Here is a 14,994-nt window from a genome sequence, read left to right as displayed (position 1 = left end):
CACCTGGAGGCAAAAAGTAAAAGTTATTAAACACACAACACAAGGCTTTTTAAAATAATTTATTATTCTGCTCCGGATGCCCCCCCTGTCTTCGTTATTAGCTCAATTACCAGGGGGGGCTTCTTCTTCCACTCTCCGGGGGTCTTCTCCGCTCTCCGGGGGGGGTTTCTTCTTCCGCTCTCCGGGGGGGGGCTTCTCCGGACTCCGGGGGGCTTCTTCCATCTTCTCCCCTCTTCCGCTGTTGACTCGGCGAACCCCGGTTCTTCTGCAGCTCTCCGGTGCCTTCTTCTTCAGCGCTGGCTGCCTGCTATGTTTGTGTGTTAGCTCGATTTCAAACAGGCAGCCAGCGCGGTCTTCTGTGACGTCAGGTTCTTCTCCCCTCTTCCGATGTTGCCTCGTCGCCTGTTGTCGCTGTAATGATGGAAGCGCACCTTGCATCCCATTTATATAGGCATCACCGTCCCATCATGCTCCGGCAGGTACCCACGTGGTGGAAGAGGGGAGAAGAACCTGACGTCACAGAAGACCGCGCTGGCTGCCTGTTTGAAATCGAGCTAACACACAAACATAGCAGGCAGCCAGCGCTGAAGAAGAAGGCACCGGAGAGCTGCAGAAGAACCGGGGTTCGCCGAGTCAACAGCGGAAGAGGGGAGAAGATGGAAGAAGCCCCCCGGAGTCCGGAGAAGCCCCCCCCCGGAGAGCGGAAGAAGAAACCCCCCCCGGAGAGCGGAGAAGACCCCCGGAGAGTGGAAGAAGAAGCCCCCCCTGGTAATTGAGCTAATAACGAAGACAGGGGGGGCATCCGGAGCAGAATAATAAATTATTTTAAAAAGCCTTGTGTTGTGTGTTTACTAACTTTTACTTTTTGCCTCCAGGTGAATGGATAGGGGTACGATGTACCCCATATCCATTCACTTAGGGTGGGGGGCCGGTATCTGGGGGCCCCCTTATTAAAGGGGACTCCCAGATTCCGATAAGCCCCCGCCCGCAGACCCCGACAACCAACGGCAAGGGTTGTCGGGAAGAGGTCCTGTCCTCATCAACATGGGGACAGGGTGCTCTGAGGTGGGGGGGCCCGCAGTGCGCCCCCCTGCCCCAGAGCACCCAACCCCCCCATGTTGAGGGCATGCGGCCTGGCACGGCTCAGGAGGGGGGGGGACGATCGCTCGTCCCCACTCCCATTCCTGACCGGCCGGGTAGCGTGCTTTGGATACGGGTCTGGTATGGATTGTAGGGGGACCCCCTACGTCGATTTTTCGGCGGAGGGGGGTCTCCTTGCAACCCATAACAGACCTACGGGCCTGGTATGCTCCTGGGGGGGAACCCATGCCGGTTTGGAATTTACAAATTGCCGTGGAGTTCTCCCTCGGGAATGCATACCAAATGCCGTCGCTTGAATGGGCCTTTACAAGGTGTGACTAACTTTACACTTTGTAAAAGCAGCCCTAGTTTTACACCAGGCAAACTAACACTTACGGCGAAAAAACTAGGCACAAAAGCTTTGAGGATCGCCCTAAGTGCTAATTTGCATACTAGAAGAGGCATTTCGACTCGAAATGCCCCCAGTGGCGGATGCGGTACTGCATCCTAAGATCCGGCAGTGTAAGTCCCTTACAGATGTCGGATCTTCTGCCTAACTTAGGAAAACTGCTTCTGAGGATCAGTTCCAAAGTTAGAACCAGAGATACGACGGCTTACGCCGGAGTATCTCTTTTGTGGATATGGCCCCTAGTTTACAACTGATAATGTTATCTGCCAGCACAGAACAGAGTTATAATAGTAAACACACCTCCCCAGCTTCTCCAGTACCATTACATAGAAGAGGAAAGCTAGGTAGATTTTTTTTTTTTTTTTTTTAAGCAAGTGAAAAGGTAAGCACAATTTTTTTTTTTATATATTTTTAGTTGCTTATGTGAATGGGAGCATGTAATTAATATATATATATATATATATATATATATATATATATATATATATACACATTGTTATCCTAATTTGGCTTCAAAAGTTATATAATATTAAGTATTAGATAACCTTCCCAGTTGTTTTGTGTTATAATGTATGGATGTGAATTTTGTTGCCTTAAAGGAGTATTCTGACCTAATGGAAAATATGTTTTTGAAATGATTTGGCATTAAAGGGTTTGTAAAGGATTTTTTTTTTTTTTATCTTAATAGCCTACTTTACCTTAATGCAGTGCTGTTTTCATGTCCTCATTGTTCGTTTTTGCTCTCAAGTTGCTGTAATTCTTCTCTGATCTCCACACTTCCTGGTTGTCTGTTTCCTGATAACCACAGTGCTGGGAGCTTTCTCACTGTGGTCACTAATCAAGGAGGTGTGATTACTGGGTGTCTAAAACCCCTCACCACCAATCCGTTTCGTTTTCCAAACCATCACTGCCCTGTATTGGCTCTATGGCTCTGTACATCACATAAACAGGAAAAACATGCAAAAAAAAACTAGAAACTGCAGGTACATTATATGATTGATTTTTATCTATTTTTAATCATTTTTAAAAGGAATCAGTAAACTATTATGTCTCTATACCCTGTAAACAGTCATTTCAGCAAAAAAAAAAAAAAATTCCTTTAAAGTGGTATTAAATGTTTTTGTTTAACAAGACTTGAAGGGTTATTCCCCACGCTTGAGCTAATACGTGATGTTAGAGCGAGTTGTGTTAATGTGAGTTGTGTTAATGTGAGTTGTGTTAAAGGTCACCCTATAGTCAGTCATTGGCTTTCCCCTACACAGGGCCATTCCCTCAGTGACGGTTTGGATGACGTCCAGAGAGCAGAGATGAAAGCCTACATGGAACTGGTTAATAACATGCTATTGACAGCAGAGGTAACGTTGTCACTTCATTTTATGGTCTCACTGTTAAACCCGTGTCCATGCTTGGTCCCGCCGAGTGAGTGCTTTCTCTATCTATTGCACAGTGAAGAAGGAACAGTGCGCTCCACGAGGTGCGCTCCACGCGGTTTCCAGTCCAACAACTTGAGTGCTGGTCTATAGTGGACGGTGCCACAGAAATCTAGAACATCAGATCTCGGCATCACACCATGAGTTTAGAGCCAAACATTATTTACAATGCATCAACGTTTCATCATGCAAACAGTGACCATAGACAGATATGTGAGCGGCTCATCTCCTGATGAAAATGCTGACATTGCAACCAAAATAACATCTAAAAGAAGTATAGAGACTGTCCTGCCTGACCATTACCCCTATCTGTCTGGTCCAATGGCATTCCAAGTGACTGACCTGTATTGAATCAGCACTTGTGATTTTGCTGCCTGTTCAGGTGAAGACCCCCAGTGGCAGCCTTTATAACAGACAAATATGTGAGCCGTTGTGCTGAAACATTGCTTACATTTTTAACAATAAGTGGTTCCAAGATCAGGGGTCTCCAAACTTTCTAAACAAAGGGCCAGTTTACTGCCCTTCAGACTTTAGGGGGGCTGGACTGTGGCCATTGGGAGTAGAAATTGTCCTGGTAACAGTGAGAGTAAACATTGCATCTTTGCGGACCGTGGGAGGAATACTGCCCATCATTCGTATCAGGGGAAGGAATTGTATACCATCATTGGTGTCATTGGGAGGAATATAGCCCCATCATTGGTGTCATTGAGAGGAATATTGCCCCATCATTGGTGTCATTGAGAGGCATATTGCCCCATCATTGGTGTCATTGGGAGGCATATTGCCCCATCATTGGTGTCATTGAGAGGAATATTGCCCCATCATTGGTGTCATTGAGAGGAATATTGCCCCATCATTTGGTGTCAGTGATAGGAATAGTGCCTCATCATTGGTCTCAATGGAAATAATAGTGCTCCATCATTGGCGTCAGTAAGAAGTATAGTGCCTCATTATTGGTCTCAATGGAAAGAATAGAGCTCTGTCATTGGTGTCAGTGAAAGGAATAGGGCTTCATCATTGGTGTCAGTGTGAGGAAAAGTTCCCCATCATTGGTATCGGTGACAGGAATAGTGCCTCATCATTGGTCTCAATGGAAAGAATAGAGCTCTGTCATTGGTGTCAGTGGAAGGAATAGTGCCCCATCGTTGGTGTCAATGGGAGGACTAGTGCCCCATCATTGGTGTCAGTGGGAGGAATAGTGTCAGTTGGAAGAATAATGTTCATCATTAAATGTGATTTTTTTTAATATATATATATATATATATATATATATATATATATATATATATATATATATATATATATATATAAAATATGAATTTACCTAAATATATCTTAATATTGGCTTCCTGTACTCTTCTGCACAGTATAATGCAGACTGAAAAAGGGAATGGCAGGACTGTAAGCCAGTCAAGCTCACTGTATTGCACTATACCAGTTGTCTCCAAACTGTGGCCCTTTGCTTGCCTTTATCCAGCCCTTAGGGCCCTATAAGTATTATTCCCCCCACTGACACCAACGGCAGGGCACTATTCCTTCCGCTAACACCAATGATGGGGCACTATTCCTTCCGCTAACACTAATGATGGGGCACTATTCCTTCCGCTAACACCAATGATGGGGCACTATTCATTCCGCTAACACCAATGATGGGGCACTATTCATTCCGCTAACACCAATGATGGGGCACTATTCCTCCCACTAATGCCAATAATCGGCACTATTCCTCCCACTGACACTAATGATAGAGCACTATTCCTCCCACTGATACCAATGATGAGGCACTATTCCTCCCACTGATACCAGGGACAGGGCACTATACCTCCCACTGATACCAATGCTGGGTCACTATTCCTCCCACTGACACTAATGATGGGGCACTATACTTCCCACTGATACCAATGCTGGGTCACTATTCCTCCCACTGACACTAATGATGGGGCACTATACTTCCCACTGATACCAATGCTGGGCACTATTCCTTCCACACACTGACGGCAGGGCACGATTTCCTCCCACTAACACCGATGATGGGGCATGATTCCTCCCACTGATACCGATGATGGGGCATGATTCCTCCCACTGATACCGATGATGGGGCATAATTCCTCCCACTGATACCAATGATTGGGCACGATTCTTCTCACTGATACCAGTTATGGAGACCTATTCCTCCCACTGACACCAACAATGAGACATTATTCCTTCAAATGACACCAATGATGGGGCATTGTTTACTTCTATTGACTCTAAGACATTTTGTACTCTCAGTGGCCATAGTCCGACCCCCTAAAGTCTGAAGGCCAGCAAACCAGCCCCTTCGAAAGTTTAGACACCCCTGTGCTATACTAACAGGATAGGGGAGCAGTGTGAGCAGAATTTGGGGATTACTATTCATTGTCCAATCATCTAGCAGAGGATAGCACAGGGACCACATTTTATTGCTTAAATAGAGCTGAGAAAAGTCAAGTCAACCAGTTATGCTGTGAAGTGAGGGTGGCGATTGACTGATCGGTATTACAGATCTTTTGGCAGGTACAGAGAGGAAAAAAAAGCATTTGATCCCCTGCTGATTTTGTATGTTTGCCCACTGACAAAATAATGATCTGTCTAAATTTTTAATGGTAGGTTTATTTTAACAATGAGAGACAGGATAGCAACAAAAAAATCCAGATAAACGCATTTCAAAAAAGTTCTATATTGATTTGCATTTTAATGAGTGAAAAAGGATTTGACCTCTTCGCAAAACATGACTTGGTACTTGGTGGCAAAACCCTTGTTGGCAATCAGAGGTCAGACATTTCTTGTAGTTGGCCATCAGGGCCCAGTCATTGTTGTGGAGCCCAAATCAGCTGCCCCTTGAACCCGCACTGCCCGAAAATAGTTAATTAAGTGGATTAGAGAGAGCCCAAGAAAATGTTTGCCCAGGGTCCAATCAGTATTAAAGACGGCCCTGCATACACACGATCCGAGAATTGGATGACGGATTGATCCGGCAGAAAGAGAAAAACAGTCCAACAGTAGAAATTAAATAGGTTACTAAAGTCATGAAAAATCTGAAGTGATGTCATGTGTTGTAGTGTATTTGTATTGTATTTTTGGAACGACAACTGTACTGACTGACCGAAAACCGTATGATCTGGTATAGTATAAGGAAAATGTTGTGTTTGTCAAAATATCGATGAATATCAGATGAACTGTCGTGATCGGCTTTTCGAAAGCTCTGTACTAACGATCCAATTATCGTACGATTGTGTCGAAAGTTGTATTTTTCATCCGATTTTCGGATCGTGTGTACGGGCCATAAGTCAGGTAGGCCCTCACCTTGCACAGCTAGTGGCAAATCCTGCATAGCTGTTAGAGCAACAATCTAAGTGTGATGTGAACACCTTGGCCCAGATCCAGAGAGAGAGTACGCCGGCGTATCTACTGATACGCCGGCGTACTTTCAAATTACCCGCGTCGTATCTTTAGTTTGAATCCTCAAACCAAGATACGACGGCATCTGGGTTCGATCCGACAGGCGTACGGCTTCGTACGCCTTCGGATCGTAGATGCAATACTTTTCGGCGTCCGCTGGGTGGAGTTTGCGTAGTTTTCCGCGTCGGGTATGCAAATTAGCTTTTTCTGACGATCCACGAACGTACGCGCGGCCGTCGCATTCTCTTACGTCGTCTCTAGTCGGCTTTTTCCGGCGTATAGTTAAAGCTGGTATTTTGCGGCGTATAGATAGACTTGCCATGTTAAGTATGGCCGCGTTCCCGCGTCCAGATTTGAATTTTTTCTGCGCAAGTCGTCCGTGAATCGGGATGGACGCAAGTCACGTCTAAGTTTAAAAAATGACGTTGTTGCGACATCATTTCACGCAATGCACGGCGGGAAATTTTGAAACGGAGCATGCGCAGTTCATTCGGCACGGGGACACGCTTCATTTAAATGAATCACGCCCCCTAATCGCCAATTTGAATTCCGCCGCCAGAAATACACTACGCCGCCGTAACTTACGGCGCAAAATCTTTGAGGATTTGAAAGAACGCCAGGTAAGGTACGGTGGCGTAGCGTATCTCTGATACGCTGCGCCTATCCATTTCTATGTGGATCTGGGCCTTTCATTTTTGTTCATTTTTGGTAAAAGACAATTCAGTAGTTGGATTGGTCTACAGACGTTCAACTTCCATCTAATGTCTTTGGCTGGACTTGAGCATTTCTGTTGAGCTGTTCTATAGTCCTCTTTACTGGACTATATCTGAAAACAAAGAAAACCGTTATAGTTGAATGTGTTTCTCTCTCTGCCTTCTCTCTTTGTACATGATCTTTTTTTTGTACTGTTTATTTTCATGCAGTTATATATTCAGTGGTGTGATGAAGCTACACTAGAGGAGGTGAGTGACTCCAAAGCATTTATCTTGGTTAAATTTTAATGAGAAAACACTTTTGCTCACAATTGTTGGTCCCTTCTCATAAATGAAACATTGAGGTTTTATACCATTAGTTGATACAGTGTGTTTTTTCTTCTGCTGGCACATACATTTTGCAATACTTCTGGCAAATTTGAATACAGCTGTTAGCTATTTTATATATATATATATATATATAATAGCTATATATATATATATATATATATATATATATATATATATATATATATATATATATATATATATATATATATATATATATATATATATATATATATATATATATATATATATATATATATATATCTATGTGTGTGTGTGTGTGTGTAAAATAGCTGTGTGTGTATGTATGTGTGTGTACGTGTGTGTGTGTGTGTGTGTGTGTGTGTGTGTGTGTGTGTATATATATATATATATATATATATATATATATATATATATAATATTTAGAATAAGCAATGTTTAACCACTTCCATACTGCGCCTATTCTGGCACTTTTCTCCTTCATGTAAAAATAATAATTTAGCAATTACTCAGAACCCCCAAACATTATATACATTTTTCAAACGCCTTTTTTGGGGAATAAAAAAACGGGTTAATGAATTAAAAAATAACAAAACAGTAAAGTTAGCCCAATTTGTTTGTATAATGTGAAAGATGTTACGCCGAGTAAATAGATACCTAACATGTCACGCTTTAAAATTGCACATACTCATGGAATTGTGCCAAACTTCGGTACTTAAATATCTCCATAGGCGACTCTTTAAATTGTTTTACATGTTACCAGTTTAGAGTTACAGAGGAGGTCTAGTGCTAGAATTATTGCTCTCGCCCCAACGCACATGGTTTCAACGGCATTTACATTTGTGGGCGGGAGTTATGTGCGCGTTCGCTTCTGAGCGCGAGCTACTGGGGACAGGGGCGTTTTAATTTTATATATATATATGTGTGTGTGTATATTTTTTTTTTTTTTTTTAATCACTATTAATCCTATTACAAGGAATGTAAACATCCCTTGTAATAGGAATATTGTGTGACAGGTCCTCTTTATGGAGAGATGCAGGGTCATTAAGACCCCACATCTCTCCTCCAGGCTGGAAAGCATGAGATCGGAAAGAAAATTCACTGATCTCATGCTTTTAGCCGTAATCGCAGCTTTGTTTACTTCCGGGTACCCAGGCGTGACATCATAAGGTCGCGCCCGGGCCTTCCGACGGTCATAGAGATGACCGGTGACCATTTGGTCACCGGATATCACTATGCTCTTCGGCGGTGGCCGATTCGTTCTCCGGGCCTCCCATGGCACGGGAGAGCCCGGAGAAGCACCGGATGGTGGCAGGAGGGGGGATGTCTCCTCCCGCAGCCTATAAGAGCGATTAAGCGGCGGAACCACCGATATGATCATTCTTATGATGCGCAGAATCGCCGCCTGAAAAGAAGAATATCTGATGCCTGTAGCTGCAGGCATCATTCAGATATCCCCCACTGAAGTCATATGACGTCCTACGGTACAGAAGTGGTTAAAGGGAAATATTTACTGCTGCAGGCTGCGATTTTCATTTGGGAAATATCCATTGTGGATAAATGCAGCTTATTAGGCAGTGCTGTCTGTTTTCTATTTTCTTCCCGTGTTTGAGGTTCTTGTGGTTTTTGTGTTTATGCAGATCACTCAGCCCCGGTATACCTCGCCGTATTCATGGCCACTCAATGCCATCCTAGTTCTTCAAAAGAAATGGGAAATTAAGAGGAAAATGAAAGCCATTGGCTGGGCTGGGAAGACACTGGAACAGGTGAGTAGAGCAATAGCATTGCTTTCCCATACTGCATGCTAGAAAAGAAAATGTGATACTCAAAAAAATATATCAATGATGATATGCAGGATGAGGTAACCCATATGAGTTTCCTAAAGCCAGATCAGTGAAACAAATTCTGATTGGTTGCTTTGCATTACTGGGCTTTACTCCTCTTTGGCTTATTAAATATGCCTGAACATGTTTGTAATTTTAGTTCATTTTAAAGAGAATCTGTCTTGAATATATATGTGAGAGGCCTCAGATGGAAACTTACATTCTTTGATTTCTGTGAATAACTGTTTCAAGGCATTGACCTTTACAGTAAACCTCTGGCCTGGCTATGGACATTCAGGTATTTTTATAGTATAAGTAGTAAATGACCTGGAGCTGCAGGCAGAATGAAGCAATTCCTCCTCAAAAGTCGCAGCAGAAGCACTAAGGACTTTTCAGGAACTCTGCTCCCTCTGCTCCCCCTCCCTGCGGCGACTTTGAAGCCTTCAAGCTTTCTAATCAACATTGTAAACATAGAGCAGGTGCTATGGAAGAGAGAGAGAGTAGCAGAGTGAGCTGAGCTGCTGAGAAGGAATGATTTCAGTACTTCTGCTGTGAAATTTAAAGTGGAACTAAACCTTATCGGAGCACCACAAACTGAAAAACGCTATTTACTTAATTTTTACTATTCAAAGCAAACTTACCCATCTTTGTCTTAACTTGTTGGTAAATCACTTTGAAAAACACCCCCTAGTGTTCCTAGCTGCGTTCCTCTTGAGTAAGGGCACTTGATTTGTGTAGTTTTTACTTCCTGGATTTCCTCTGCCCTCAGATGTTCAGGCAGGAGGGTGTGCTTAGCTGAGAAACCATAACTCCCCTCGTCCAGATGAAAGAGAAAAAAAAAGCCCATGAAGACTCCTGGGATGCATGACATCATTTTGGCCTAGGCCAAAACCAGAGAGCAATGAAATAAATGTAAAAAACAAGAAGGTTAAAGCAACAAAATATAATATACCTACCTATCTATTTACTAATGTTGGCAGCATATGGATTACAACTGGTTAATGTAGATTGAGAGAGTTTAGTTATGATTTAGGCAGGAATTACTTCACAGTAGCTGTAGCTACATTGGTCAGTGAGGGATTGTTATAAAGCTCAATTACTGCCTTTCAAGGACCTTACATGGCCTAGTCACAGGTTTACTTTAACCTGTTATTCTTTGGTGACATCACTTACTTGAAACTAGTGAGTAATTCAAGACATTGGGAGCTTACTTTTGAAGCTTGTTACACAGGTATATTTCTTCATGATGGATGTCCTACTTGAACACATATTATATTCCACTTGTATACATCATCATGGTACATGTGTGAGCCCCATGTGCTGCATTGTAAGTAAAATTGTGCTGCCATTATTTAATTGCAATCTTTTTGTTAAAGGGGTTGTAAAGCTTTGCGTTTTTTCACCTTAAAGCAACGGTCCACCCGAATTATTATTTTTTTTTTTTTAAAAGTCAGCAGCTACAAATACTGCAGCTGCTGACTTTTAAAAAAATGGACACTTGCCTGTCCAGCGCGCCCGCAATGTCGGCAGCCGAGGCCGAGCAATTGCTCGTGTCTCAGCTGTCCCCGCCGCCATCCTCGGTGAGGGAATCGGGAAGTGAAGCGTTGCAGCTTAACTTGCTTGGTTCCCTACTGCGAAAGTCCCGCGTCGTGAACGTGCTGGCTTCTCGGCTCATTCATTGGATGATTGATAGCTGCGCAACCACTGGCTCCCGCTGCTGTCAATCAAATCAATGACGGGGGCGGGGCCGAGTGATACAGTCGGTGGCAATGGCCGCCGATTGTATCACTGGAGCGCACCCGCAAGCTAACCCCCTTGGGAGAGCGCTTGGTTAGCTCTTGCGGGGAGGAGCTAAGACAGTCACTGAGGGACTCCGGAAGACGAGGATCGGGGCCACCCTGTGCAAAATGAACTGCACAGTGGAGGGAAGTATGACATGTTATTTAAAAAAAAAAAATAGGAACCTTTACTAACTCTTTAAGTTTATAGAACAGAAAAGACCCCCAACATTGAGGAAGAGTGAACAGGCACTTGGGTACATATATCATCAGTGTTGTTACAGAATCAACCATAACAGGCTTTCAGCTTAAAGCGGAGGTTCACCTGAAATATTAACATTAGCTTATCCTGATAAGTGCACCATATACATAAACATATGCCTATTGTTTATTTTTTTTTATGATGATTTAAATACCTTTAATTAGCTCTGTAAAGGTGGACTTCTGGGTATTCCTCCCGTGGGAGTAGGCGTATCTCTTCTTTTCCCCGGCGCCGCATTGTTTGCTGGGATGTCTCTTGGGAGCAGTGTCATGCTTCCCAGGAGACAATGTTGAACACCGTCCATCGAAATCTTGCGAGATTTCACTCATCGCGATTTTAAATAAGGGCACACAGGTGAATATTGCCATTAAGCAATATTGTTGCGAATGCCGCCACAACGGGGCGTGTACCGTCGTGCATGAGCATTCACAACTTCCCGGAAGTCCGTGCTTGTGGGCTTCATAATGCCCACAAGCAAAATGGCACATGTCGGGATCGTTTTTTAAAAGTTACTCTTTTGAACGAAAACGGATGGGGGGTGGTTTTAATCGCGAAAACAGTGAGTACCGAGTTGTTCTATGAAACAACATTGATTGCACTGAAAAAATAAAAAAGCTTGGACCGCGGAACCTCTGCTTTAAGCATAAAGAAAGTCATGACTGTGACATAACTGTTGATTGCAGAATAAAGGAGTGGACGATATCTAATAAGGTTGTGTTGCATAACAAGTATTTTTGATTTTTGGTTACAGTTTTTCTTGTACAGAGTGTTGAAGAGTAAATCGGGTACAATAAGGTTGAAGATTTTCAAGGTATCCAGGAGATGGAAGAAAAAAACGGGGCGGTGTAAGAAAGAGTAGGATTGTGGAAGTTAAGGAATAGATAGACATGGAGTACAAGCAAGAATCATAAAGCAAAAATGAATGTAGCTGAGGTATCCAAGTGGGACTACAGTAGACCCTCTCCAAGTACCAAAGCCACGATGGCCAGGTTTTTTTTTTAATTTCAACTGGTTGCTGGTAAGGGCGCACGGAAGTGTATCGTTGACCATTATCCTGTTCAGTTTCTGTGTAACTTATTCAACTTGTTCCAGCTCCTGGCTTGCAATATGTATAAGGCTCATTAAACCAGGTGTTATAAGATCTTGTTGGCCATAGGAATTCCTCTCCTTGTTTTATACCCATTTTTTTTTGTTTTCAAAAAGTTTTATTGAAGATAAAACAAGCAAATCACCAAATACAAAGGGTAATGAAAAATAACATATGAATCGACATCAAAACCGGGCTATACAGGAAGGATACAAACTATCATTGCATAGAAATAGGAAACCTGTATATAGTGCAAACCCAGAGCCCTGGGAGGATAACATACAATGAATGCATAAGGCGATTTCAGGAACAAATAGAAGAATCATATGTATTATATGCAAAAGAGAAAAATAAAGAAAAAAACACATAAAAGAAAAGCACAAAAATAAAACTAAACCAAAAAGACTAAGGTCAGTTATTCCTGGAGTCTATATAGAAACCATGGGTTCCATTTAGCATCATAAGCTGGGACCGAATCGTGTAGAGTATGAAATATTTTTTCCGATAGCATCATCTGATCTATCCGAGCAATTACTGGGGGGGGGGGGGGGGAAGGGGACCGACTGCTTTTTCCAGTGAAGAGCAATAGCCCAGTGAACAGCAATACATATGGAGTGGATCAACCTCATCAGATGTCTAGGAATGTCATGCAGGTTCTGGAAAAGAAGGCAATGCCTAAACGTCAAGGTAACCTGCTCACCTGCCAACTTATCTATCATTTCCATAGCTGCCTTCCAGGTAGGGTTTTATACCCATTTTAAAGGGGTTGTAAACGTACAATTTTTTTTTTCCTAAATAACTTTCTTTACCTTAGTGCAGTCCTCCTTCACTTACCTAATCCTTCGATTTTGCTTTTAAATGTCCTTATTTCTTCTGAGAAATCCTCACTTCTTGTTCTTCTGTCTGTAACTCCACACAGTAATGCAAGGCTTTCTCCCTGGTGTGGAGTATCGTGCTCGCCCCCTCCCTTGGACTACAGGAGAGTCAGGACGCCCACTAACACACAGCTCCTTTCTCTATCTGCAACGTAGATAGCGTCCTGACTTTCCTATATTCCAGGGGAGGGGGCGAGGATGACACTCCACACCAGGGAAAAAGCCTTGCATTACTGTGTGGAGTTACAGACAGAAGAACAGGAAGTGAGGATTTCTCAGCAGAAATAAGGACATTTAAAAGCAAAATGGAAGGATGAGGTAATTGAAGGAGGACTGCAAATTCTGAAAATCGTGCTGCGTTTTGCAAACTGATTGCAGGGTGTCGTTAACATACACTCCACAATCCGTTTGCAAGTTTGTGATTTAGATGCAGTGCGGATTTGCAGCGCATCTAATGTGAACCGAACCTGAAAGAATACAACGTTGTCAATAAGCCACTTTGTTTAAATTGCACTGTGCAGTTTGTAATGACACACCATATGATCACCCTGGGGATGCTTGAGTACTGGGAGATATGGAGATGCAGACATGTCATATACAGAACGTTTTGCAGACATTTACAGTTTGACCTGTGATCAGGGCTCATTTACTATAATGACACTTACAGGCAGGCCAGTGCCTAGGGCAACTGAACCAGAGGAGGCAGCACCAAACTTCAAAATGTACAAATTGTGGCAAATTTTCTCTCCACCTCTGAACAATAGAGAAGAGAGGGCATGGGATATTACAAGTCAGAAGTAGGGCTGCAACTAACGATTATTTTCATAGTTGATTAATTGGCCGATTTATTGTTTCGATTAATCGGTTAATAACCTTAAAAAAAAGTAATTTTGCTGAGATTTGCATTATTACATTTTTTTTTGCCCAATTTGTTGTTGGGCAGATTAGAAAACACAAATTGCCACAAAAACGCATTACATGCACTTCTGCAGCTTCTCCATTGAAGTCTATTGAACCAAAAAAGCACAGTTTTGCATTAAAAAAAAGTCCTTGCCCTTTTCTAAATACGCAGCAGCTGAAAAAAGCATGGATGTGAACATGGCCCATAGGAAACCATGTAAATGAACTGTAGTGTTTCTGTAAAAAGCACCAAAAAACACACAGGTGTGACCCAGGCCTGAGATGTTTAGTAACATAATGGGGTTAAAAAAAAAAATTAGTACAAAAATGGCAAATAATCGCTACTGTAAGGGGTTCATTTTTTTTACAGTGGGACAGTGAAAGTAATATTTACAGTAGCGATTTGCTCTTTTTGTACAATAAAGGGATAATTTTCGTTATTTTTTTTAACCCCATTAGGTTACTGGCCGATTAATCGATAATGAAAATAGTAATCGATTAGTTGTCGAATTAATCGATAATAATAATTAAAAAAAAACATAAGCATCTCTGCTTTTTCTTGTTTGGTGATCTGTACAGTTGAAATGTAGCTTTGCATGAACCGCAGACCAAATGCTGCTTCTAACAGTGCATTCTTCCATTAGGTTTTACTAAAATAATAAAAACGCAATGGGTGGAGCTTGTGACAAAGGGTGCCATCGTTCAGATGTACCTAGGGCAGCATAATGTCAAAATACAGCTCTGCTTAGTGTATGGCAAGAGCCATCACTTTGTAAAATATGTATGAACTGGTCAAAAATCATGCATGATCAGGAACTTGGTGTATTTACACCCAAAAACAAGCATCTTGTACTTTTGCACCTTTAGAACCACTTTAAAATTGTAGCAAATGTAAAATAGGCTTTCAT

At 42.4% G+C, this 14,994-nt stretch overlaps 1 protein-coding gene across 1 annotated transcript in view; it reads left to right on the top strand.

Moving 5' to 3' along the window:
• Positions 1 to 14,994, top strand: part of MTX2 (metaxin 2) — a 130,301-nt gene that overhangs the window by 102,183 nt on the left and 13,124 nt on the right. Inside the window, exons 6-8 of the mRNA XM_040357679.1 lie at positions 2,752 to 2,844; positions 7,263 to 7,301; positions 9,002 to 9,127. Of these exons, the coding sequence (XP_040213613.1) occupies positions 2,752 to 2,844; positions 7,263 to 7,301; positions 9,002 to 9,127 (258 nt within the window). The remainder of the gene's footprint in view (positions 1 to 2,751; positions 2,845 to 7,262; positions 7,302 to 9,001; positions 9,128 to 14,994) is intronic.

The sequence above is a fragment of the Rana temporaria genome, chromosome 6, assembly GCF_905171775.1.
Source record: "Rana temporaria chromosome 6, aRanTem1.1, whole genome shotgun sequence".
NCBI classification, from domain to species: Eukaryota; Metazoa; Chordata; class Amphibia; order Anura; family Ranidae; genus Rana; species Rana temporaria.
This window is presented reverse-complemented; position numbering and strand designations above follow the sequence as displayed.